Source organism: Myotis yumanensis, unplaced genomic scaffold (assembly GCF_028538775.1).
Source record: "Myotis yumanensis isolate MYYU_CA2020_CCGP unplaced genomic scaffold, mMyoYum1.0.hap1 SCAF_3, whole genome shotgun sequence".
NCBI lineage: Eukaryota > Metazoa > Chordata > Mammalia > Chiroptera > Vespertilionidae > Myotis > Myotis yumanensis.
Genome location: NW_027223754.1, coordinates 19,481,838 through 19,507,727, shown reverse-complemented (window position 1 = coordinate 19,507,727; position 25,890 = coordinate 19,481,838). Strand labels below are relative to the sequence as shown.

The window sequence follows — 25,890 nt, the reverse complement described above, 5'->3', positions numbered from 1 at the left end:
TCTTGTGTCTGGCTTATTTCATTTACCCTAATGTCTTTAAAGTTTAGCCATATTATAACATACATCAGGACCTTATTCCTTTTTATGGATGACGAATAGTCCATTGTACCTATATGGCCCATTTTGTTTGTCCATTCATTAGCTGATAGACTTTTATGTGGTTTCCACTGTGGGTTATTATGAATAATGCTGCTATGAACATTTGTGCCCAAGTTTTTGTATGAATACATGTTTTTAGTTCTCTTGGTTATATCCCTAGGAATAGAATTGCTGGGTCATATGTTTAACTCTATGTTACTCTATTTTTAACTTTTTGAGAAACTGTCAAACTGTTTTCCACAGCAGCTGTACCATTTTACATTTGAACCACCAGTGTGTAAGCATTCCAATTTCTCCACATCCCTGCCAACATTTATTTTCAGTGTTCTTGATTCTAGCTATCCTTGTGAGTATGATTCAGTAATTTTTAAGTGTGTTAAAGATTCTGAGACTAAAATGTTTGAGAGTTGTTTTTCTAACAAATAGCTTTAAAAACATTTAAGAAAACATTAAAAAAAAGTTCAAACCAAGTTCATAGATACAGAGGGCAGATTGGTGGTTGCCAGAGGTAGGGGTGTGGGGGACAGGCAAAATGGGTAAAGATAATAAAAAGGTACAAATGCCCAATTATAAAACAAATATGTCTTGGGCATATAATGTACAGCCTGGTGAATATAGTTAATAATATTGCATTGTATATTTGAAAGTTGCTGAGAGTAGATCTTAAAAGTTCTTATCACAAGAAAAAGAAATTTGCAACTGTGTGGTGATGGATATTAATTAGACTTATTGTGGTGAACATTTTGCAATATACACATAGATTGCATCATTATGTTGTACACCTGAAACTAATATAATGCAAAAAACCTTAAACATAATAACCAACAGTAACTCCACAGCGTTGTGCAATACCAGGGAAATCAAGTTTGCCTGGGAGAGATCCAAGCTCCACCTTTGTACGAGCACAATTATTCATAGTGTCTCCTTTAACTCTCAACATGCCCTGTTTAGATGACAAATTATATAAACACCTTAGTTATGAATCTATGTTCACATGCCCCCAATCGATGTGAATATATCTTTTTACAATTCATTTATTGAATACGAGATCCAACGTTGCATTTGATTGAGTGAGGTGTCTTCAAAAACTTTTAATCTAAATCAGTTCTTCCTCTACTCCGTTTCTTTCATGCTAGTTATTTATTGATGAAACTGGGTAATTTGTGGAATTCCCCACATCCTTACCTTGGCTGATTATATTTTCCTGGTATCGTTTAATTTGTTTCTTTGTTCTCCATATTTCTTCCCATTTGGGTAATTAGAACTAGATGTTCGATTAGATTTAGGTTCAATTTGTGCAAGAATATTTCATAGATGGTGTGTGTGCACTTCCTATTGCATTGCATTAGGAGGCCCATGGTATCTGGTGGTCTCACTTTTTGTGATAAATCAGTGGGTTCAGGTTTTGTTACCTCAATACAGCCAGCATAAAGCTTCCCATCAACATTCTACCCCATAATTGTAACAACTATAGATGATTGTTGCCTCTGCTCAATGCTTCATTAGGAGTTGTGATTACTGACTTTCCAAGTCTATCAGGCCTGTTGCATTTGTTACCTTTATAAACAATCTGGGCGTCTTGAAATATATAGCAGAATAAATGCTTGATTCTCCCCCCCCCCCCCCAATTTACCAATTTTTAAAATAAAGAGTTGGTACTTAGCTGATCCAAAGGTGAATGATGAGGGATTTTTTTTTCTTTTTGAGTATTACTATGAACTCATGGATTTTGCCTATAGTTGATATATTTCTTTTTAAAAAATATATTTTTTATTGATTTCAGAGAAGAAGGAAGAGGGAGAGAGAGATAGAAACATCAATGATGAGAGAGAATTATTGATCGGCTGCCTCCTGCACACCCCGTACCCTGACCAGGAATCGAACTGTGACCTCCTGGTTCATAGGTTGATGCTCAACCACTGAGCCATGCCGGCCAGGCTATAGTTGATATATATATCTATCCAATAGTCATTATTCTTTTTAAAATCCAAATTGTTCCACGTTTGGCCAAATAGTGTCCCATCATCTTGGGGTCTTTTGACATAACCTCAGTGGTATTTGATAGCTACCTGGCTTTCTGGCATAATAAAATGCCTGCCCCAGTCCTGAAATCAATAGTTGCCTAAAGAAGTCCTGGTTCCTCTTAGTGGACAATGGCATTTAGATTATGAATTTAAAGACGAGGGTTGCTCACAATCATTAGATTGTCATTGCTTCTTGGCTTTTTCAGTGAACACAACTAGGATATATGTATTTTGTAGAAAGATAAAATTTAATCATAAATTCATACTATAATTGCCAATTCAAAATTTTGATTACAGAACTTATACCTACCTATACTGATTTGATATTTGTGTCTCTTTTATCTCTGACTGAAGACCTTGGTTTCCAACAATATTGATATTTATTTGCTATTTTATATACATGTATGTAAAATGTACATAATGTATAAAATAGCATCTAAATAACAATACTAGCATTATTACTAACAAATATTATACCTACATGCAGTTTGGTCTGTTTGCTATTCTTTTTTGTCCTTAGGATATGTTACCATAAGGATATATAGTGAAAATAATGAGTTTTAAAGTCAGCTTCTTATTGTTCTGTGCAGTTATAGGAGTAACCCCATGAATACAGGGTGGAAAAAGGTAAGTTTACAGTTATGAGTCTGAAAAACACAGATTTTGTTCTTATATTTTTATTTATTATTGTATTATTTTCCATATAAACAACTGTAAACTTACTTTTGCTCCACTCTGTACTTTGATTAATGGCTTTTTTTCTTTTTAAAAATTATGTAAAACATGCACACGATTCCAAAGTCAAACTATAAAACACAGTATATAAAGTCTAGCTTCCATTCCCATTCCTTTCACCCTGTTCTCTTATGTGTGACCATCTTTACGAGTTTGTAATTTATACTTTCCTCGCTTCTTTAAAATGTAAGCAAATGCACACATCTTTCTAAGAAGAAAGGCAACATATACTGGTACATGGTCTCAGCCTTGCTTTTTCACTTAATTTGTAGTGGAGTTCCACGGCCTTCCACAGAGATGGTCTTCATTCCTTTGTCCAGCTGCACAGAGCTGCATTGTGTGGGTGTACGGTGGTCTATTCAACCCGTCCTCTGTGGATGGCCATGTGGGGGTCACAATTGCATGACTTAAACTGTGCCAGGCGCTGAGGGTAAGTGCAGGGTGTCTGGCCTCAGAAAACTGCGTGTGTAGGGGGAGACCTCTGCAATACAAGTACTTTCCTCATAAGGGAGTGAGATCTTGGATCTACTTAGCACCAGGGACCCCTGCAACAGGGAAGACAGGCTCCCACACAGGACCGATGCAGTAACTGTCTGTGGGTTGGCATCTTGCTGGTCCTTAGTATGGGAGAACCCCCTTGGGAGGAAATGATTTTTATCTCTGTTTGAAATGGCTTAGAACATCACGAGTGCCACCATTTGGTCAGAAAAGGCAAGACCAAATGAAAGAGGCAGAGAAGGGCCCTAACCACGATTCTCCCGAAAAGAGATGTAACTTAATACAGAAGCTGTGGTTTAACTACAAGCGCTAACATCTGTACAGTATATCTTAACACTGAGCAGAGAGCTCTAAGCAGTCTGCATATTTATTTAACTCCTTTATTTCTCATAACAAGCTTAAGTAGGGGCTAAATAAAAATTTTAAAAAATAAAAGAAGGGGACATCTGTAATACTTTCAACAATAAAGCAACAATGCTAAAAAATCAATGCCAAAAATATAAAATAAAGAGAGAAGCAGTGACTATTATTTACCCGAATTTTACAGGTAAGGAAATTAAGGCACAGAGAGATTAGGGAGCTTTTGCCCAAGGTCACACGGCGAGGGAGGGAGGGAGCAAAGAAGGAAACATTGGATACTTGCAAGCAGTCCCCTCTCCAAGGATGCTGAAATCTCTCCGCAGCCTCACCACTCGCTGGGGGAGAAGAGCCTACTCGTGACATCTCCCTCCCGCCCTTCCTCCCCCCCCCCCCCCGCCCCGATCCCCACAGGAAAATGCTTTGGGGGCTTTCTATGCACTTTTGGGGGCTCGGAGGCTGGAGGAATCCCAAAGCCAGAAGGCGACCTGCTGGGTGCACCGCCGAGGCTGAGCCGGCCCACCGTCTGCGAGGCAGCTGCCGCCCCCCCACCCCCACCCTCACCCCCACCCCCACCCCTACCCCCCACCTCCACCCTCACCCCCACCCCCACGAGCCGGCTCTCCGACCCTCCCGGTGTCCGACGCCCATCTCTCTGCGCTCGTGCCCAGGCCTTGGCACCAATGAAGTTTGCTATTCCGGGCTCCTCCTATAAAAATATATGAAGCCACGTACGAACTTCCAAAGTTGTTGAGGTACGGGGACCGGCCTTCTACTCTCAGAGAACCCACCGCAGGGGAAAGAAGCACGGCAGACGCCCTGTGAGACCGCCTGGGACGAAAGGGTTGTGGCTCCCTTCCTCATTCAAAACCGGATTGAGACTAGCTGCATGCAGGGCGCAGCTCCTCGCTCGCCATCCCGCCATCTGGCAGCAGCCGCTGCCTGCCGCCCAGCCCCGGCCCAAGCCCCGCGCGCCGCAGCCGGCAGCACCTGCACCCACCCGCGGCGAGCGTGCCCCCAACCGGACCAGACCGCGTGCCTACAGCCCCCGCTCATAACTGCAACCCGAACGCCACAGCTCATTCTAAAGAACAGCGTAAGCAACATTTGGTGCTGTTGAGACAACTCTGGCTTACAATGATCCTTCAAGTTCACGTCAGACGGGTCATGTACCAGAAGCGTAACAAGGTTCGTGGGCGGCACATCTCACACAGCAGCGTGAACACCCAATCATCACGCTTATGAACTCCGAAAGGATCGGTTATAGGGTTTTGGTTAAGGAACCTCGGATACAGCCCACTGAGTTTACAGAAAGGGTGACATACATAGTCCGCATGTACTCAGTGTAGACACACAAGATCATGTATATTTTTAAAATATCACCGATACCCTGTGATTTTATTCTTTTGTTTCTACTTTAATAAGTGAAAACAGAAACAAAATTAGCGAGGGGGATCATTCTCTATGCAAATTTCTCGCATTAGCCCCGCCCTTTATAAAACCCGACTCTGTATTGCTTTACGACAATATGTCGTGAAATAACGGAGCATTGACGTAGCATTGGCGGAAGCTAGCCTTGTGCTTTACGGCAACGACTCTAGGTAAGTTCGCGTCCGGATAGGTTCAAGAGGTGCAGGGCGGGCTGCAGGTGTGCAAGGGCTGCAGGTAGCGGCATCCGTTTTCGTATCTAGCTTTAGAGTTTGTTTTTGTCTGCTTGTTTTTGAGTCTTCAGGAAGGCGAGAGTAATCCCCCCACTTCACTGCTGGGAGTCGGAGATTCTGTTACTGGCCCCGGAGAGGTCGCTCTCCCTTCCCTGCGTCGGTTCCTTTACGCACACTTGACTCTTAGGCTGGTTAGACTCGCCCTCCCTTCTAGAATGATGTCTCGTCGTTTAATTTGGTTTTAGTTCTGTTCTTTGGGAGAAGTCCAGCTTCCGGTGCCTCCTGAGCGGACCCCCCTCTCGCCTCCATCTTCGTCCCCCGGGGAACCCGGCCCCTCGCTCGCCGCGGTCGGGAATGGAGCGGGAGGGCTCTCCGCGGTCTCCACCGCGGGAGGGCTCTTCCCCGCCTGGAGAGGGCCCTGCTTCTGACCTCGGACAGGCCCTGTCCCAGATCCTGCACCGTCTGACCGGCCCGGAGTCCCGACGGGGCCGAGCCAGGAATGCAGCTCTCCAGGACCTCGGCGCTCTCCTGGAAGCCACAGAGTGCGATCGGTTATTTGCGGGGAGTGACACGCCGCTCGGCGGAGCGCCCGGGACGCTGGGGGAGGTGACAGCCGCCCTGGAGAAGCACGCAGCGCCCCGCAAGGAGGAGGAAGGCGGAGGGGATGGGTGCTCTGCGGTGGCCGAGAAGGCGGCGGCGGTTGGGCTGCTGTTCACCAAGCTCCTGAGGAGAGTGGAGTCGGCCAAGGAGTCCCCGGGTTGCCTCGCAGGGAAGAGAGGCCTGCGCGACCTGGCCGGACCCATGTATGTGTTCGCCGTCACACACAGTCTGCAGCAGCCGTGGACCAGGCCGGGGTCTCGGGACGTTGCTAGAGAGGTGCTCACCTCACTGCTGCGCGTTACTGAGTGTGGTTCTGTGGCAGGATTCCTCCGCGGGGAACACGAAGGCGAGAAAGGGAGGTTTGCTGAGATAATGGGGCTCCTCCAGCCCGATTTGAATAAGTAAGTACCTACCCCTGCAGAAAGGGCCATGGGGGGGGGGGGGTAGTGGGGGGGGGGGTACTGCAGGCTGTTTGAGAATGTGAGAGCGCAAAGGCGGTTAAGGCCCAGAAACGTTGGGTCTCTATAAATGACATAAGTTGCCCCGGCCGGTTTGGCTCAATGGATAGAGCGTCGGCCTGTGGACTGAGGGGGTCTTGGGTTCGATTCCGGTCAAGGGCATGTACCTTGGTTGCGGGCACATCCCCAGTAGGGGGTGTGCAGGAGGCAGCTGATCGATGTTTCTCTCTCATCGATGTTTCTAACTCTCTGTCCCTCTCCCTTCCTCTCTGTAAAAAATCAATAAAATATATAAATGACATAGGCAGCGAGTGGTAAATTTGACATTAGCATACAAGTCTTCAGACTCCACTTTCTGGTGTTCTTGTCGGTCCTCCTGACGACTACCCTGGAAATGGGAAGTTCTCATTTATTTAGATTGAACTCTCTGAAATAAGATGGAGGTGGGAGCTTGGAGAGGATTTAAACTTGGTAGTTTGAACTTAGGGATCTTGAAAGTCATCGCTAGTAGATAGGGAGGGATAGTTATTAGATATGGAAGCAGTGTTTGGGATGAAAAATATAAGCTTTAGATTGCTATTAGATAAAGTATTTTTTTTTTAAAAAATCTTTATTCTGTCTTTCTCTTTTTTTTTAACACTTGTTTTTTTAAACACTTTATAGAGAGGAAGGGAGAGGGATAGAGAATTATAAATAATGAGAGAGAAACCTCCATCAGCTGCCTCCTGCACGCCCCCAACTGGGGATCAAGCCTGCAACCAAGGTACATGCCCTTGACCGGCATTGAACCTGTGATCCTGCAGTCCACGGCTGATGCTCTGTCCATTGAGCCAAACTGGTTAGGGCTAGATAAAGTATTATGTTGTGAGTTTCCACTTGCTACTTTGTGTGTTAGTGTTTGTGCTGAGTGGACATTTGTTCCTGTCCAAGATGACCATGGAGACAGTTGATTTAGCCAAAAGGTTCTTGAAATGAGGTCTTTTCCAAAACATCCACAAGACATTTGGTCCATGCTAGCTCATCTCCCTAACCCCATGTGTTAGGACCAGCAAGGCTGTCCAGTGGAGAAGGGTTATTATTGGCAATACAGGCACAGCACAATTATGGGACCAATAAAATGTGATAGTATTTTATGTATGAATCCTGCAAACCAGGAGTATAAATAAACGTTGTGGGTTCTTTGGGCCCAGCGACATTTGCTAAGTGTGGACATTGTTGACAGGACCAAATGTCGGGCTGTTTGGCATGGACCAAAGATGCTCATGGATGTTTGGACCTAATGTGCTGCAAGGGTATCGTAGCACTGCAGTAATAGAAACTGTGTGCATAGCTGTCATTGTACTAGGAACTTGGAATTAAAAGGCTTAGTTTTTGTTTTTTTAAATATATTTTTTATTGATTTTTTACAGAGAGGAAGGGAGAGGGATAGAGAGTTAGAAACATCGATGAGAGAGAAACATCGATCAGCTGCCTCCTGCACATCTCCTACTGGGGATGTGCCCGCAACCCACGTACATGCCCTTGACCGGAATCGAACCTGGGACCTTTCAGTCCGCAGGCCGACGCTCTATCCACTGTAAAAGGCTTAGTTTTGAGGCTGGTGGTGCTTCCCTTTATTGCTTCTGAGTAAGACCAGGTCAAATAATCTCTTCGATCCTCAGTTTCATTATTTGTAACATAAAGGTAATATTGCCTGTTACAGTTATTTTGAAGATTAGTTGAGTAATGTGTGTAAACTCATTACTTGCTGTTCAGATTTACAAACTGCTGTTCAAATTTTGATTCCCTTATAATAATAATAGTAACAACAGCAGCAACAAGAATCTGAAGACAGGCCTGACCGGTTTGGCTCAGTGGATAGAGCGTAGGCCTGCGGACTGAAAGGTCCCAGGTTCGATTCCGGTCAGGGGCATGTACTGGGTTGCGGGCACATCCCCAGTAGGAGGTGTGCAGGAGGCAGCTGATTGATGTTTCTCTTCCATCGATATTTCTAACTCTCTATCCCTCTCCCTTCCTCTCTGTAAAAAAAAATCAATAAAATATATTTAAAAAATAAAAGAATCTGAAGACATTTTCATTAGTTATCTCTCCCTTCTCAACATATCCTCACTGTAGCCACTTCCACCATTGCCACAGATCCTTTGCATTGCTGTGCTTATGAATGGCTTCTTCTCATTGGATAAGCTTTAGACTCAGAGCTCTGGGTAAATGTTAAATGTATGTAGTGTAAGTTCTGTAAGTTATTTTGATTTAAGTCTTAAAATATATGTTATTAACATCAGGAGTTACCTTATGTGGGATGTATTTTTTTCAATGACAAGGGCATACTCTGTTTAGCTTAATTTTCTTTGCTAGTTAACACCATGTCACTGTACTTAATTTGGCTTCACACTCCCACTTAGGGAATCCTGGAAGAATAACCCTGCCACCAAACATGTTTTCTCCTGGACTCTGCAACAGGTCACTAGACCCTGGCTGAACCAACACCTAGAAAGGATACTTCCCCCATCCTTGCTCATCTCAGATGACTATCAAATTGAGAACAAAGTCCTGGGTGTCCATTGCCTCCATCACATTGTGCTTAATGTGGTAAGCAACCTCTGCTCTGATGGACAGACTGAGTCATATGGCTGTTCCCCATCCATGATGTCACTAGTTTATTTTGCCTACTAGTATGTTTGTATCTTTTATTAACTAACTTTCTATTATTGCAGTTATGTGACTAAATTAGCTTATTTATGTTTTTTTCTCTTTATATTCATTCCATCTGCCAACCTAGTAGAGGTTATATCTCATAGGTAATATATATAAGAAACATGGGCTATTATTGTGCATATAGGCCACTTTCAAACTGAAAGATTTGAGTAATTAACAGTTGACTTTCAAGGATCAAAAAAATCAAACTGGCAGGGGTTATATTCAGATGTGCAAGCTATTACTCGAGGAAGTTTGTATATTTCTTTCTTAACTGTGTGTCATAGAGCTTTTAAAATACACACAGAAATAGAGAGAGTGGTATAATGGATCCCATATACCCATAATTCAATTTTTTAAATTATCAACATTTGCCTGCCTTGGCTAACTTTTCTTTTAATTGGGTGATTTGTCTGATTGCAGCCAGCTGCTGATTTGCTCCAGTATAACAGGGCCCAGGTCCTATACCATGCCCTTTTCAACCATCTGTACACACCAGAGCACCACCTCATTCAGGTAATTGTAAGATTTGTTGGTAACTGAGTCTACGTTCTCAAATTTGAGTGGAAGGTGGCTTTATGTGAATAAGAATAGTTGAGAGACATTTTCTTGGAGAGTGAGGATGATAACTAAAAGCCATTGCCAAGTTGAGAATATGAAGGTAGCAGTGACTGGTGAAAATATCTCCATACCAAGCCACCATCCACATTCTTGCGTACCCACAGAAAAGCCAGTGTTTTTTCTTTATCTGGGTCAATTACATATCACTTGGGGGCAACTTTATGTCTGAAAAGTTCTATTTTTATTAATTTAAGTGTCTTTTGTGGCTGACTTATTATAAACACACACACATTTGAAATCCCTTGTATGTTGGATGTGTTAGTGTCATTTATTCTTTCCTCCAATAGAAATTGAATACCTACTGTGTGCCAGTAACCATTGTAGGTTCCAAGAGTGAATGAATCAGACAGGATTTCTTAGAGCCAGAGACCCTTTGGGAGATTTTTATGTGAATATAAATGTTTATACATATGTCTACAGTATAAAGTGATAAATCTATTAAAAGAGGTTTGTATAAAGTGCAGTGGGTGTCCAGCAATAAGCAGCTAACCAGGTTTGGTGGTGGTTTTAGGAGGATTCCAGAGGAGGTAGTATTTGCTTATGAAGGATAAATTGGAGTTTTGATGGGGAGGAGGAAGAGAATATTCTCACAACAGAAGGAACAAGTTATAAACAAGTTACATAAAATTAGAGGTAGAAATAACCATATTTCTTTTTTTTTAATTTGTTTTTATTGATCTTTAGAGAGAGAGGAAGGGAGAGGGATAGAGAGATAGAAGCATCAATGAGAGGAAACATCATCGATCAACTGCCTCCTGCATGCCCCCTACTGGGGATTGAGCCTGCAACCCGGGCATGTACCCTGACTGGGAATTGAACTGATGACCTCTTGGTTCTTGGGTCGACATTCAAATGCTGAGCCACACAGGCTGGCACCATGTTTCTTATTTTATGCCTACCCACACTTAACCCCTCACTTTGCCACCTTTCTTTTTTAAATATTATTCTAGGCCAGTGATGGCGAACCTATGACACGCGTGTCAGAGGTGACACGCGAACTCATTTTTTTGGTTGATTTTTCTTTGTTAAATGGCATTTAAATATATAAAATAAATATCAAAAATATAAGTCTTTGTTTTACTATGGTTGCAAATATCAAAAAATTTCTATATGTGACACGGCATCAGAGTTAAGTTAGGGTTTTTCAAAATGCTGACACGCCGAGCTCAAAAGGTTTGCCATCACTGTTCTAGGCATTGAAAATCCAGGTACTTTACAACTAGAAAGGTTAGGACTCTTGAGATGGTGTTTGAGAGGAAAAAATCACTACCAAAAAACTACAAGAAAACCAAAGAGCCAGGAGAGCTAGAAGGGATTGCCTAAACACTGAAACCTCAGATACAGTGGTCCAATTGGACACAAATGAGGACCATCTTAGATTCTATTTAGAAGCAGTTTTGTTTTAAGTACATGTAAGTATCACTTGGACTTAGTAATACAGTGACAATAGACTCAGACTCCTAAAATTTGGGTTAAGGTCCCAGCTCTGCCTTCCCATTTTATAGCTGAGCAAAGAACAGTCCTGAGGAGAAAGTATTAACTTATTTGGGACTGTCAGATAGAGATAATGTAAAAAAAAAAAAAAAAGAGAGATTAAAAAATATAAAGTAATATACACTTAATGTATTATAACTAGTATGTTTTAGAATTTTATGACATTACATGAATAGATTATTAACGTTGTTAGAAACCTCAGAGAGGGTTGTGAATGCGAATGGATGGCTACAGCTCCTGTCCATTACTCTCTGCTAGGCTGTGTTGCTGTGTCTGCTGGATCTGTTTCCAGTCCTAGAGAAGGGCCTGCACTGGAAGGGAGGTGCAGCTCGACCCACCACACACTGTGATGAGGTCCTGCAGCTGATCCTGACCCACATGGAGCCAGAGCACCGCATTCTCTTACGCAGGACCTACGCGAGGAATCTGCCAGCTTTTGTGAAGAGGTGAGTGCTCGGGCTGCTGGTTGGCCATACTCCAGACTGCATTCCTTTGCTGTCACATTTTTTCTTTTGTTTGTAGACTGGGGATCCTGACCGTCCGGCACTTGAAGAGGCTAGAGCGAGTCATCCTTGGTTATCTGGAGGTTTATGATGGGCCAGAGGAGGAGGCGAGATTGAAGATATTGGAAACCCTAAAACTTCTCATGCAGTATACTTGGCCCAGGTATAACGGCCAGCAGACATGTGTGGTGAGAGGGGCAAACCTCAGATTTCCTCTTCAGAACTTGACCAGATGTCCATGCAGTGCAGAGTGTTAAGGATATGCCACGTATACCTCCCATACCTATTGAACTGAGGAAAATGTCATTTATTTATTTATTTATTTATTTATTTTTATTTATTTATTTTTATATATATTTTATTGATTTTTTACAGAGAGGAAGGGAGAGGGATAGAGAGTTAGAAACATCGATGAGAGAGAAATATTGATCAGCTGCCTCCTGCACATCTCCCACTGGGGATGTGCCCGCAACCAAGGTACATGCCCTTGACCGGAATCGAACCTGGGACCCTTAAGTCTGCAGGCCGACGCTCTATCCACTGAGCCAAACCGGTTAGGGCAGGAAAATGTCATTTAAAAGATAAACTGTACCCATTGTTGCTTCAGGTGTACATCTCTCTAGATTAATAGGCACATTAAATTTAAAAGGCCATGTAGAAGTGCTTCAGTAAAGACAGGCCTAGCTTTGTTCATATTAATGTTTTTGATATCCAGTTGGGACCAGAGCACTTCATAGCACAATACTGAACAGTGATCAGAATACCAGGTTAGAATCTGATTGCTTAGAAAGCATTGCAACTCTGGCTTGAAGTAGGTATCGGGAACAGTAAACTGGTATCCAAACATGTTAAGTCAACAGAAGGCTTTTTTTTTTTTTTTTTTTAATTCTCCTGTATGGGCCCAGACTGGGGATTGAATCCAAAATCTAGGTGTGTGCCCTGACCGAAAATCAAACTCACAACTTTTTGGTGTATGAGACAACACTCCAGCTGAGCCAGGGCAACAAAAGGCTTTCTTGCATGAAATAGCAAAGTTTAATTCATCTAGAGTCCAGTGCCTTAACTACATACAGATCTATTCTGAACCGTATTATCTCATTTTTTAATTGTTTTATTGTTTAAAGTATTACAAAGAGTATTATATATGTCTCCTTTTTTTTTTCTCCCCTTGACCTTCCCCTAGCCTTTATCTCATTTCTTTATAATGTACCCAAGTGTTTCCCTAAGTCACATTTGTAACCAGGTTGCATTTGTTTACTCTTTCTCCCTACGGAATTATAGGCTCCAGGAGGATGAAGACCACTTTGGTATACTGAGCGTACCAGAGTTTACTCAATACCTGGTATTAGGTGCACAAATATTTGAAGAATGTAATAGATGGACAAATGAAACTGAATCATACTAATACTGTCAGGCCTTTAAAGAGCAGAGACCAAGACTCAAAGTAGAGAGATTGGCAAGCAAACGTAAGGGTTAGAAAGTGAATGTGATGTATTGTGGAGGGGTGGGGCTTGGGAAACAGCAGATTACATATTGAATAATGACAGGTAGAAGGCTAAGCCATACACAGATTATAGGAAAACATTTCATTTTTTAGATTAAGGCAGGGGATGCAAACTTTTCCATCATATTTCTGCCCGTAATCGTTTATTATGCATATTTTCACACTATGTTAAAATTACTTTCCAGCTGCCATGAAAGCTTTTTAGTTTTTATTGTGGTAAAAAACATACACACAAACATTTACTATTTTAAAATGTACAGTTCATTAGGTACATTTCCAATTTTGTGCAACCATCACAATTTTCTTAGAAAGGCTAATAAGCATAAGTGAATAGGACGGGTTTCACTGATTGATAGAAAATTCAGATTGACACTTAAGTCCCTGAAGCCACGCTTATGTCCTCTTTTTAACTTTCTAGCCTGAGACTGCATAGACGTTAAAGGATAATGGGCTACTTCCTGTTCTCTGGCCGAAAGTGTGGGACCCTGGTGAGGGGAAATCACAGTTCCCTTTTCAGGAGCGGCTGTTTCCTTAGAGTGGAGGCAGGCTTCCAAAGGGGAACAGGCCAGGGTGTGTGTATGAGCAGTGCTTAGAAAACAGTGGGGCCTGAGGAAATCGAGTCTGGTTTCTGGTTCTGCTTCCAGCTCTTTGTCATTTGACTTTCGTTCCTTCATTTGTGAAGTCTCCAGTTTAACATCCTGATTTAGAGTATGAACAGTTTTTCTTCTTGATTCCAGAGTTTCCTGTAGACTTGTGGTCTTACTGAAGGCTCTCTTGAAACTGATATGTGATGTAGCAAGGGATTCAAGCCTTACACCGGAGCCTGTTAAGGGTGCTTTATTAGAGGAGGCCACAGACTGCCTGCTTCTCCTGGATCGCTGCTCTCAAGGACAAGTGAAGGTGAGGGACAGTGTGCCACGTGGTTTCAGTTAGGCCTCATTATCCTTAAGTCCTGTTTGCTATTCATGTGTCTGACCAAGTCTGTAAGTGAATGTAGAGGGTTCAGGGCTCCATTTCTGGAGCCCTCTAACCTTCTATAGACTTTGAGCAAAGGTATTCAGAACTGTTCAGCTCAAAAGGCAGAAGGATTAGAAAATATCTCTGGGGTCTTCTTTCCTGTAACATTTCTCGAGAGCCAAAGCAGAGCACCGCCTAAGCCGTGTTTCTTCTATCCTAATTTCTTCCTTGGTTTCATTGTCCCCAGCATTAATGAACATATTCCCCTCGCGCACCCCCTCCCCCCCGAAAAAAAGAAAATATCTCTGGGCCTAGGATAGAAAATGGGCAAAAGGATCATGATCAAGTGTTTGTAAATTCTGTTCCAGTTAAAAAAAAAACATGCCCAGCCACGTGTGGCTCAGCAGATGAGCAACGACCCAGGAACCAAGAGGTCACCAGTTCGATTCCTGGCCTAATATCTGGTTAACTGAGCACTTGTGTTTGTGTTCCAAACCCTGTACAGCAACTTTGCAGAGTGCCCGCTTGCACTCTGGGACCCCTCAGGGGATGTAGGAGAGCCAGTTTCAGCCCGATCCCTGCAGGCCAGGCCGAGGGACCCCACCTGTTGAGGGGACCCCACTCATTCCACAGACGCCCTTCGAGCCACAGTGCCACCCCAGGTGCGGCCGATCATGGAGGGACCGCAGGTTGGCTCCAGGGTGTGTCCGGCCTGTCTTGCCCAGTCCCGCCCCACCAGCCACCTTCTAATTAATTTCCTTTCAATGTGCATGATTCCTTGCACTAAATCACTGGTAGCATATAATAGGTATGTGTGTGTTCATATATATTTAATAAACTATTGCCTCATTTCTTACCCCATTAGAAGTCTTCATTTGAAAAGGTGTAAGGCAGCATGAAAAGAAATTCTATCCTAAAAATACTTAGAGATAGCATAGTTTCTTGTTTTATTAATTTATTCAGATTAAACTTCATCTTTGCTCTTTAATTTCAGGCAGTTTTCAAGTCCTAGATCCCATCTAATTCATCTCAGCTGGTATTAAGCTGCTGCTTCATGAGCCATTTCCAAGCATGCCAACAATTCTTAGTTACACTTGTTCTGTGAACTGTCCCCTAGTGTCATCTATTCTTTCCTTCTTTGAGTATGAAACCAAGAAAGAAGAACCAAGGTAAAAGGAAAAAAAATTACCAAAAAAAAAAAAAAAAAAAAAAAAAAAATCAAAACTTGTTTGGTTTCATGTTTCAGGGTCTCCTGGCTAAAATTCCCCAAAGCTGCGAAGACAGCAAGGTGGTGGAGTGTGTCAGAAAGGTGCAGCTGGTTTCTGAAGGCGCTCCCTACAGTGGAACTTAAAAACTTTGCAGTACTTTCCTAAAGAGAAGAGGATTTTCTTTTTGTATAAATGGAATTATTTAAAGAAAAAGGTATTTTTGTACTGGACAATATAATTTAGATCTTTTTCCTTCTTGTCTTTTACTTCTAATAGAAGTAGGCAAAGAACAAGAAAAACTGAAGTCTGGACATTTCTGAATAAAGTTTTGGGGGGGCACTTAAGGTGGCTATCATTTATAAACTAGAGGCCTGGTGCATGAAAATTCATGCACTGGAGGTGTGGGGGGTGTCCCTCAGCCCGGCCTGCCCCTCTCACAGTCCGGGAGCCCTCAGGGGGCTGGTATCAACACCCCATCACACCTCTGCTGCTCCAACAGGCAGCGCAGGCCTCGGCTGGCCCTGGGCAGCTGGGGGAGCAGCTGGCCCTGCCCCTGCTCTGGGCACTGCCATGTTGTAAAGGGTGTGATGGTCAATTTGCATATTGCCTCTTTATTAGATAAGATATTTACAATCATAAACTCATCTGTCAAGCTATCACCTCAACACATTCCAAAGCTATAAAAACACTCTGTTTACAACTTTAAGGATTTCCTCCACTCTCCCCCAGATTTCTTGCTCTACAGAAGTGGCATAAATATAAAAAACACAAATATTGTGTTACATACAAAACAAAGAGTGAAAACTGGAGGTATGTATGTGATGACGATAGGATAAAGTTCAAAATGTTCAGTCCTGTTACAAATGTCTGAACGTAATTCACGTGGTTTTGGCCTTGGCCACAGGCTCCGTCTCCTGCTCATACTCAATCTCCACATAGGCTCGTTTTCTCCGCAAAGTTCCTTTCAAGGGTGTTTTGCCTTTGTGTTTGGCGTCAAGGGCCTTTTCTTCTTCCTCACTGGAGGATTTCTCATCCTCGTCTTCATCACTGCTGGCATCCAGTTTGTCCATATCCTAGCATGGGGAGGAAAGAAGTAAGAGCAGGGAAGACGCTAGTAGACTCACTCCCCAAACTCCATTGTCCTCTCAATTTTGAACAAACTAGAGGATTTATCTGCCTCTGTGTGTTTGGAAACCCTTCTTCCTGTCACCCATAAATCTCACCTCAAAGTCACTTATGTCACTCTCATCCACCTCATCAGCTTCCACAAACTCTCTTTTCCCCACATCCTAAAATAAAACATAACTGTTAGGTCAAAATACATAATGAAAATTCAACTTAGACAACTAGTTTTATGCAGTGGTACTCAACCTTCTGGCCCTTTAAATACAGCTCCTCATGTTGTGACCCAGCCATAAAATTATTTTCGTTGCTACTTCATAACTGTAATGCTGCTACTGTTATGAATTGTAATGTAAATATCTGATATGCAGGATGGTCTCAGGTGACCCCTGTGAAAGGGTCATTTGATCCCCAAAGGGGTCGTGACCCACAGGTTGAGAACCGCTGTTTTATAGTCTTTGATAAGTAAATGCATAAATAACAACCAGAATCAGTATTTACTTGCTAGGCAACTCAAGTCTACCTATTTCCAAGTTTAATACTTCTGAAATCAGTATTTAAGATTTACAAACATTCAACTAAAATTATTAATTTCAAATAATCAAAAACTAGTTTAGTAATAGGAAAAGTATGCTTCTGTACCTAATGTGAGAGAGTATACTGTGTGGCTAACCATCTACTTGCTAAATCTGCCCTTCTAAAAATAGTATGTTAATAGTAAGATTAAATCCTTTTAACTTTCAGTAGGTTCCTTAATGGTGTATTCTTGCAGATGATGAAGGTTCTTCCTTTGTCCTTCACAGGAAAAATATTAGGAAGCCCATCAGTAAGATTAAAATTGTCAATGCATATTTGGTTAGCTGAACCTGGAGAACACAGAAGCCACTGCTGAACCAGAATTAACCTCACGATAGAAAACTAAGATCATTTCATTACTTTTGGTTAAGAGACTGAAAATGACAGCTGTCTCTCAAAATAGATCTAGTCCTATAGATTACTGCTGGACAAAACAAAAATACAAACAAGGCTTACTTCCTCATCATCTTCATCATCTTGTTCCTCAGCATCTGAAGAGTCACTCCCTGCCTCCTGCTGTTCCAGGGCCTTGTCGAAGGCATGGATGGGGAAGTTGTAGATGTCGCCATACTGAAGAACACACAGATTGGCTTTAACTATATTTGAATCTCACATTTAAAGTCCACTGTCCAACAAGCGTACTTTTTCCTCAGTGAAATGAGAATATTTAATTTGATGTGTAATATTTCTATCTTGTTTTCAAGTCTAGAGCTGGCAGTGTCTTTAAAAAGCCCATTTTAACATTTAAATAGTCAGTGGTTAATACCAAACTGGTAACTTCTATGAAGGATGGAAGAAAAAATCACTTAAAACTTAGTAGTCTGTAAAACCCAAGGAGTAGGACAGATGTAAAATTTTGCTGATAAAGGGGAATAAAGAAAATTTTTTTATTCATACTGTCTCTATAAATGACATTAAATCTTTAAAAGAGGAGAATAGACAGGAGGGTCAGAACGATGGTTTTTGCACAAAGATCTGGAATTGCTGCGTTTGGGAACAGGAGTTGGGAATAATGGCAAAAGCAAGAGAGAGGTCTCGTACCGAATGGAGTATCAAGAACAACCAAAGCATCTTATGTGCTGGCATCAACGAACTTAAATGAAGAAGCCAGGACCCATATGTTATTTGTTCCAGGAATAAAATCATGGTGAACATCTAGCACCTTTAAAAATAAGACCCATTTCTCACTAGTCCCACATTTCCTAGCATGACAGTACCACCTAAAACAAAATCCGTACCCCAAGCTCCTAGCTTTCTCACCGTCTCTTGTTTAAGTCTCTCCAGCAATTCCTTTTCAATGGCATTATCCAGCTGGGCAGCTATTAGTGCCTTTTCCTGTAAGAAAAAGAGCAAACCCATTTACCTCACTAGTATTCATTTTCTAGCCTGTACAAGAAGAAGAAACTATTAAGTTTTTATAAGAAAGAAGATGTAACCACTTCTCCCTCTTGCTATTATGGGGACTTCTGCCTCTCCAACCAGATGTATTTCTTTACCTCTCGACCCTTCTTGGTAACCTTTCAATGTAAAAAATTCCTAGAGTTTTTATAAATAGCATTTTAAATTCTAAAAAGCCTTTGATAGATAAACAAAGCAGGTAGGTCTACATACATTTAAGAGTCTTAGAAAATAAGCAATCCTGAAGCAGACTCACAGAAAAGGGAACAGAGACCCTCATTCATTTACGTTTTCTAACACCATAGTAGACCCCTTGATACAAAAAAGAAAAAAAAATCTCTTCCTTCAATGATCTCTCACAGGAAATTATACATGGCATCAACCTGTACCACTCACAACCAAAACATACAAATCTCACCTCAACCCGCCTTTCTAGCCTAAGATTGTGCATTAATTAGTGAAAATCATAGAGGATTTCAAAGTGTTACACACTGAAGCTGTGTTAGCATGAAGAACAGTGTCAGATAAATCACAATGCAGAAGACTGGGGCACATGGGTTAGTTGAGTCTACTGTGGTGTTCTACATCATTCTCTAAGTAGATGCTTACACCTCAAAGAGTGATCCAGTGAGATGTAGGAAGAAAATACTCAGAACTTAAATGTTACAAATATTGTTTATGCATACTGACATTGGTGACTTGATCTGTCCACAGAGCAAATAGTTGTGTCAGATACAGTGAACAAGATAAAACAAATAGCTATATGTCCGATAGAGTGAACATTTGCCAACCTTTTTTAAAATGACAAATGGCTGTCCGTATTATGTAACGTAGCAGGAGTTTTAAAAAGTAAATACATTTGCCCTAACCGGTTTGGCTCAGTGGATAGAGCATCGGCCTGCGGACTGGAAGGTCCCAGGTTCGATTCCGGTCAAGGGCATGTACCTTGGTTGCGGGCACATCCCCAGTAGGAGGTGTGCAGGAGGCGGCTGATCGATGTTTCTCTCTCATCAATGTTTCTAACTCTTTATCCTTCTCCCTTCCTCTATGTAAAATAATCAATAAAATATATATTTAAAAAAAAAAAAAAGTAAATACATTTATCTGTTCTTTCAAGAGAAAGGGAATATTTTACCAGTGAGTTTAAAGAAAAAAAAAATTGTGGATAGAGCACCTTAAAAAGAAAAGGATTACATCTATGTGATATTGCTGAAAACATGTCTCCTACAAAAATTTCAGTCCCACAATTTAAAAATCTGGAGACATAATTTCCCAAACCATTAAAAAATCATTTTCCAGAGAGCTTCAAAATTATTTGGCATAAATGGAAAAATTTAATTTCTTCTGAAAGACTTGCATGAACACCTGTTTAACTATTGGGGGTGGAGAGTGAAAATAAAGAGCAAACAATCACAATGCACTTCTCTAGGCATCCCTGCCATACCTATCAATTATGAGAGCCCATAAGGACAAATTTATACTCGGCTGAGAACCAGGCCATCACAAACAATTACTTATACCTATGAGCGCAAGTATGCATGTACAACACTTATAAATGATATAACGGGAGCATATGCTAAAAATTTTATTGATGGGGTAAGTGATCAAAAAAGCTTAAAGACCAATGATAAAATGGATTTGAGATACAGAACTCCATGGATTAATGGAAACAAAAACATCAACATTATTAAAGTTATTTCTTGACAGAACTTGACAAATAATCAGGTAAATGTCTATTGCTAGAAAGGAAGTAAGCAAAGCAAATACCTAGAATGAATGGCTGGACTTGTCGGGAAAAGCTAATTCCTGGGTCTTGAAAAGCCTAAGAAAATTCAGCTCAACCAAAGTATCAGCGAGGTGGAGAGGCTGATTGCTCTCTGTGACAAAGCTGGAGTTTCCCGACTAGATTTTCCATGGACAGCAGGCCATTAACATCGCCAGTCGTTACTTTGGTAACAAAGCTGCTCAGTTTACTTCTAAGAAATAATTCCAGTCTGTTCCTTACTAACAATTTCAAAATAATAATGAAAAACACACACCTCAATTTAGTGGCCTAATATGACCTGATGTCACAGGAGTCTAATTAAAGCGATTTAAAAAATTCCATCTAATGTGAATGAGCGTTCTTATATTTCACTGCAAAACTACTAGTGCGTTTGATTAGAATGCTGAGGGCAATATGTAAGATCAGACATACCTAAATTCTGAATTCTGAAACATCTGACCTCCAGAATTTCAGGCAAGGAGTTGTGGCTCTCTAAGGGATTCTCTATGTCTTCCCCATCACATACATCCCCAAGCGCCCACATTTTAACCTGCCCTGAAAGTCATAATCTTAGAATATAGAATATCGGATATCTTATGCAACTTTTACTGTTATCCATTAGTGTTATCCAGGGCTTGAGAAGTTCACAGACAATGGTGACTGAATCTTTTTCTACCTACATAGCCTACCCTCAATGAAAACACAGACACTATGAATATCAGAACAATACGTTACCTCTCTTCTTTTTTCTCTCCGCTCCACCTTCTTACTCAAAGGAACAAGTTTCCTCCTACGGGAAATAAAACACGTTATCAGAAAACTCAACTACATGTGCTATGTGTTCCTTTAAAAAATGAGAAGAAAAGGATTGGAATTCATTTTGTAGGATTCAGATCAATACAGCAAGATTATATACTTAAAAAATCAAACATTTTTGTATCTACTTTAATGTGGCTGTTTTTGTTTTCTTGAGGTGTTCTGAGACTTCTAAGGACATTCACTATGCCAACAATGCTTCAGTGAACTAAAAGGACTTTGTTGTAGAAGACTGACAGCTTTAGTATTCTCCACAGGTCACAAGTCCATTAAGTCTGGATTTCATGTCTCTTTTAAAAATGAGTTTGCACTGTACTCAAAGTAAAGTTCTTACATTCCTGTTCATTCACATTTTTAGGTCATTTTAAAATCCCCCCCGTTTTAAGGTTCCTGCAGGGAGTTATAAACAGAATGTTCTGAAGCTGGTTTTCAGACAGGGAGGGGATAGTCAAGTTGTACTATACTGTTTTTAAATTCCTGCAAAATCGAAGGGCACGCCTTTAACCTGAGGTGAAGTTTATTCTTAGCATACCACAAAAGGCTATCCCAAGTTGAATTTGATTATAATATAACAGTATTACTAGAGGTTTCACAACACTGTTTCATAATATGATCCATGAAAAAACAGATGTAAAAATAAATAAATGGTCTAAATACTTACTGTCGCTTTAGCGTAAGTTTTCGAATTCGAATTAGGTACTGGGTGATCTTGGTGAATCTCTGCTTACACTTGTGTCGAATGAAACGGGGCCAGTAAATTAGATTTTCATCTATTTGCTCCAGTGCTTTCTCATAGTTTTTGTGAAGCCGGACCTATCAAACAGATAAAAAGGAAGCTTGAGCCCAGCTGGTGTGGCTCAATGGTTGAGCATCAACCTATGAACCAGGAGATCATGGTTTGATTCCTAGTCAGGGCATGTGCTTGGGTTGTGGCTGGATCCCCATAGGGGGCGTGCAGGAGGCAGCCAAATCAACGATTGTCTCTCATCATCGATGTTTCTATCTCTCTCTTCCTCTTCCTGAAATCAATAAAAATATATTTAAAAAAGAAAAGAAAAAGGAAGCTTGAAGGGCAAGGATAAATGATTAGGTCTTCACTGTTAACAGCACTATGGGACCTAATAAGGATGGCTTCAAAGTTTCATCTAGATATGATCACAGAAGAGGGAAAAATGTGGCATTTTTGCTCTTGAGCAATGGTCACTGTAAAATTATGTTCCAAGTCTTACCCGTTCCCAGAGCCGCCTAGGAAAAGCTGCTCGTTCTATCACCTTCATGTACAGGAAGCACTGTCCTGCGGGATAAAGTTAATACCTTTAATATTATCTAGAGACTAAAGAACATCCTTTGAAAAGCTGCTGAGTGGTTCTCATGAAAGGTGCAACCGGGCCTTACCTTTCTCTTCTTTGATAGTGGCATACTGACTGTTCGCCAGGGGACAGGACGACCGGTTACACAGGCCAGTCAGGCTGTACTCATTTCTGCAAAAGCCCTGTGTCTTGGTTCTAGAATGCGAGGAACAGCAAGCGTTACAAGATGGGTCACCAAGAGGGCAACTAAAGGAATCTTTGTCCAAGCTGCAAATCTAGACTCACCTTATCTTGAAGGAACAAAATTGCTTGTTTCCTAGTGTATCCCAGATAACCTGCAAGACAAAGTATAAACCCATTTCAACGGCTCTGACCCAATAGGTGACATAGTAATCCAAGAAACAATGCCCTAGGGCAGTGCCCTGCTCTACTGAGGAAAGAACTCTTTGAGGAATGAGGAAAAAATGCTTTGTAAAATAGTCTGACTTCTTTTCTTTACACATATAACAGGTTCTTATAGAAAAAGTAAATACAAATTAGCAATAACCATAACCCATGACCCAGATATTTCATTATTATTTTGTAAATATTTTCAACTTTTTCTGTATGTGTATACATTCCAAGAACTAGTATGCCTATATGTATGTTTTCAACAACATGAGGTCATATTATATATTTTGTAACTTTCCTTTTCTACTCAAAATGTTCACTATCCAGTGTAAAAGGCTGCACAGTACTAGACTTTTGGAAATACATACAATTTTTCATTGAGGGCAAGAAAAATATCCTATTGCTATCCTCCACTAATGTGTTTTTTTTTTAATACTTTTTTATATTTTTAATTTTTTTTAGAGAGAAAGAGGGAGAGAACATCAATTTGTTGTTCCACTTATTGATACACTCATTGTCTTATTCTTATGTGCTCTGACCCTGGATTGAACTGGCAACCTTGGAATATCAGGATGATGCTCTAACCCAACAGTCACCAACCGGTGGTCTGCGAACCACTGGTGGTCTGTGAGGTCCGAAAGGTTGGCGACCGCTGCATCCAACTGAGCTACCTGGCCTGGACTAATGTGTTCTTTATTCATCCAGCATTTACTGTGTACTTAATTTATGTAAGGCACTGACACCCCCAAATCCTGACAAACAGGAGACACTGGAGTACTTGTTGAATGAAGAAAGGTCCAGTCCTTAAAGGGTGTTATCTATCTAGTTAGGGAGAAAGACACATACACAAAGCAGCAATCTAAGTACCAAAGAGGTGAAGATTGTATGAGAGCCTCTGAGCGAGCTGCCCTGAGGAACTGGGAGAGGCTTTAAAGTAGCTAAAGGGAAAAACACAAACATAAAAGAAGGGAGCAAACCTGTCTGGAATTTTGTAGGATGTGTTTGGCAGGGGATGGAAGGAAACAGGTTAGAGGAAATGAAACTGGAGAAGTAGGACTCAATCAGGTTGGTGGCTTTAAATATCTCTAAATTGTGATTCCTAAATTTTTATTTTTCTCTTCTGAGCACCAGACTCGGATATACATCCAGCTGCTGCTTGACATCTCGGCTTGGTGGTCTAAAAGGTATCGTACACATTAACATGTCCACATGGAGCTCTCGACTCCACCTCTCTCAAAAGAATACTGTGCTCCTCTCCCAGCCTTCCCCTCTCCAGAAATAAAACCACCACTCAAAATATCCTTGATCTCTCTTTTTTCATTTAACCCATCGCCAAGTCTTTTCTATTAAACCTCACATTTATCCATTTCTTTCCATATCCGCCATGACTACCTTAATTGAAGCTTCCTTCCTGATATTCTAGTCTCCCTGCTTCCATTCTTTCTCTCCTTCAAAAACCTTTCACACAACTAGAGAACTTTACACAATTGTAAACCAGATATCATTTCCCATGAAAACCCCTAAGAACACTTCTTACAAGACTTCACATGCTCTTGGTGTCCTTGAATATATTCCTTCTCTCTTACCTCCGGATCTCTGTACTTGACGCTCCTACCGCCTGGATTGACTGCTTTTAGCTCAGCCCCTCCGTGGCGGCCCATTCTCATCCTCTAGATCTCAGCTCAAAGGTCTTCTATTCAGGGACACCTTCCCTATCTAACGTGGTCTCTCCCAACTGCTCTCTACGCCATCACCTCTGGTCTTTCAAAGCCCTGTGAGGCCCCGCAATGGTCCTGGTTTGTTCACTCGTCTCCCCGACAGAGGGCTCCGGGGAAGCAGGTCGTCTGCCTGGCTTATTAACAACCACACCTCTAGGAATGACCACCATCCTGGCACACTGCAAGCACGCAGATGTTTCTCCTACACATGACTCAAGGAATGAATCTAGGATGCTTCCAAAACCGTAACTTGGGCAGACAGTGGGACACATGTAAAGAAAAACCCACACCCAGCAAAAGCAGACGAAAAGTAGAGTGCACAGCATGAAAAGGATCCTTAAAGTGGATGCCGAGACTTCGCCGTATCGCCCCCCCCCTCAGCCCCCGTCCGCGCCCCAAGTCCCCCAGACCCAGACGCACAGCCCTTCACTGCTGGGCACAGGGGCTGCAATCGCCGACCCTTTGGACTGAGGGGGGTGTTCTGGCCCCCTAACCCCGCTGGGGCCACAGGCTGGAGGTCCAGGGCAGACACGTGAGAGCCCCACGCCCGGAAACCGGAAGCCTCGCTTCCGAAGCCACACGAGACAGGGGCGAGCTGAGTATGCGCCTCTGAGTCGAGACACCCAGACACCCTGCGAGACACCCTGCGTAAACCCCGGGTGCAGAGCACAGGAGACTCACATCATCGGACTGCATGGTGCCGGCAATTCAGCGTGCGAAGCTGGCCAGATCCCCGGAAGCAACCATGCTTCTTCCGGCGACTCACTTCCGGAACGCCTTAGTCTCACCTACCGCGAGAGCTCCGCGGTCTCAGACTCGCACACAGCGCCGCCTGGCGGTGGGACGTGCGCTCGCGCCTTCCCGGCCCCCGCTCGATCCGTCAGGCACCGGCGGCCGAGGGCCCCGACGCGGCTCGTGGCGCCGGGCAGCCCGCGGAGAAGGCGCCGAGGCCCCAAGCGCGGAGCCGAGAGTGGCCGGCGCGCCCTGGTCCCCGGCCTCCCGGGTGCCGGGCCCTGCAGGCGGGTCAGGGCTACTTGCTTCGCCCAGTGAGTGGGTCTCTAAGTCGGTCCTGGTAACTAGAGACCCTCGCGCCCGCAGACACTTGTTTGGTGCGGCATGGGGTCCAGGTTTTAGAAATTCAAACATATTTTCGAAGGACTAACAACTTTTTTCAGCTTTATATATTTTGACGGAGGCGGGGAGGGCAAACACCTTTACTAGTTCATATCGTTTTTCAAAAGAAAGGCCATTTTAATACCAAAAGAGTAAGAGAGGCACAATCTCAGAATAAGCACGGGCCCCGGCTTTGCATGTCACATACAGCAGTTCAATGTGTTGTAAGTGATTGTGCTGCAGGCAGGTGAAACCTCTGAATTAGGACC

At 42.3% G+C, this 25,890-nt stretch overlaps 2 protein-coding genes and 1 non-coding gene across 5 annotated transcripts; 1 reads left to right on the top strand and 2 right to left on the bottom strand.

Moving 5' to 3' along the window:
* Nucleotides 1-4,867: 4,867 nt before the first annotated feature.
* LOC139007942 (small nucleolar RNA U13) lies at nt 4,868-4,971 on the bottom strand. Its single transcript, XR_011471066.1, has one exon. It is a non-coding gene; the product is annotated as a small nucleolar RNA U13 (small nucleolar RNA).
* Nucleotides 4,972-5,335: 364 nt separating this feature from the next.
* Nucleotides 5,336-15,757, top strand: TTI2 (TELO2 interacting protein 2). 2 transcript variants are annotated; one of them, XM_070408372.1, is made up of 7 exons: nt 5,336-6,375; nt 8,835-9,021; nt 9,550-9,642; nt 11,500-11,687; nt 11,764-11,907; nt 13,986-14,148; nt 15,452-15,757. In XM_070408372.1, exons 1-7 carry the CDS (start codon nt 5,729-5,731, stop codon nt 15,554-15,556), a joined length of 1,527 nt encoding a protein of 508 aa, XP_070264473.1. In that variant the 5' UTR covers nt 5,336-5,728; the 3' UTR covers nt 15,557-15,757. The 2 variants fall into 2 exon arrangements, with proteins under 2 accessions (XP_070264473.1, XP_070264475.1); XM_070408374.1 differs by lacking the exon at nt 15,452-15,757 and adding an exon at nt 15,200-15,429.
* A 251-nt stretch (nt 15,758-16,008) lies between these two features.
* On the bottom strand, nt 16,009-25,277 carry MAK16 (MAK16 homolog). 2 transcript variants are annotated; one of them, XM_070408376.1, is made up of 10 exons: nt 25,190-25,277; nt 22,686-22,735; nt 22,486-22,595; nt 22,320-22,384; nt 21,752-21,903; nt 21,010-21,064; nt 18,372-18,446; nt 17,568-17,681; nt 16,637-16,702; nt 16,009-16,486 (listed from the first exon to the last, which is right to left on the bottom strand). In XM_070408376.1, exons 1-10 carry the CDS (start codon nt 25,202-25,204, stop codon nt 16,292-16,294), a joined length of 897 nt encoding a protein of 298 aa, XP_070264477.1. In that variant the 5' UTR covers nt 25,205-25,277; the 3' UTR covers nt 16,009-16,291. The 2 variants fall into 2 exon arrangements, with proteins under 2 accessions (XP_070264477.1, XP_070264476.1); XM_070408375.1 differs by lacking the exon at nt 25,190-25,277 and having other exon boundaries at nt 22,686-22,759.
* Between the last annotated feature and the right edge of the window lie 613 nt (nt 25,278-25,890).

What these genes read in the sequence shown, in the direction of transcription:
- TTI2 (XM_070408372.1), top strand. Translation starts at nt 5,729, where the DNA reads ATGGAGCGGGAGGGCTCTCCGCGGTCTCCACCGCGGGAGGGCTCTTCC. An exon ending in ATCACATTGTGCTTAATGTG is followed by an intron (nt 9,022 to 9,549) that starts GTAAGCAACCTC and finishes GTCTGATTGCAG; the next exon opens with CCAGCTGCTGATTTGCTCCA. An exon ending in CTGCCAGCTTTTGTGAAGAG is followed by an intron (nt 11,688 to 11,763) that starts GTGAGTGCTCGG and finishes TTTTGTTTGTAG; the next exon opens with ACTGGGGATCCTGACCGTCC.
- MAK16 (XM_070408375.1), bottom strand. Translation starts at nt 22,759, where the DNA reads ATGGGTTTATACTTTGTCTTGCAGGTTATCTGGGATACACTAGGAAAC. An exon ending in TTTTGTTCCTTCAAGATAAG is followed by an intron (nt 22,596 to 22,685) that starts GTGAGTCTAGAT and finishes CTCGCATTCTAG; the next exon opens with AACCAAGACACAGGGCTTTT. An exon ending in CACTATCAAAGAAGAGAAAG is followed by an intron (nt 22,385 to 22,485) that starts GTAAGGCCCGGT and finishes TTTATCCCGCAG; the next exon opens with GACAGTGCTTCCTGTACATG.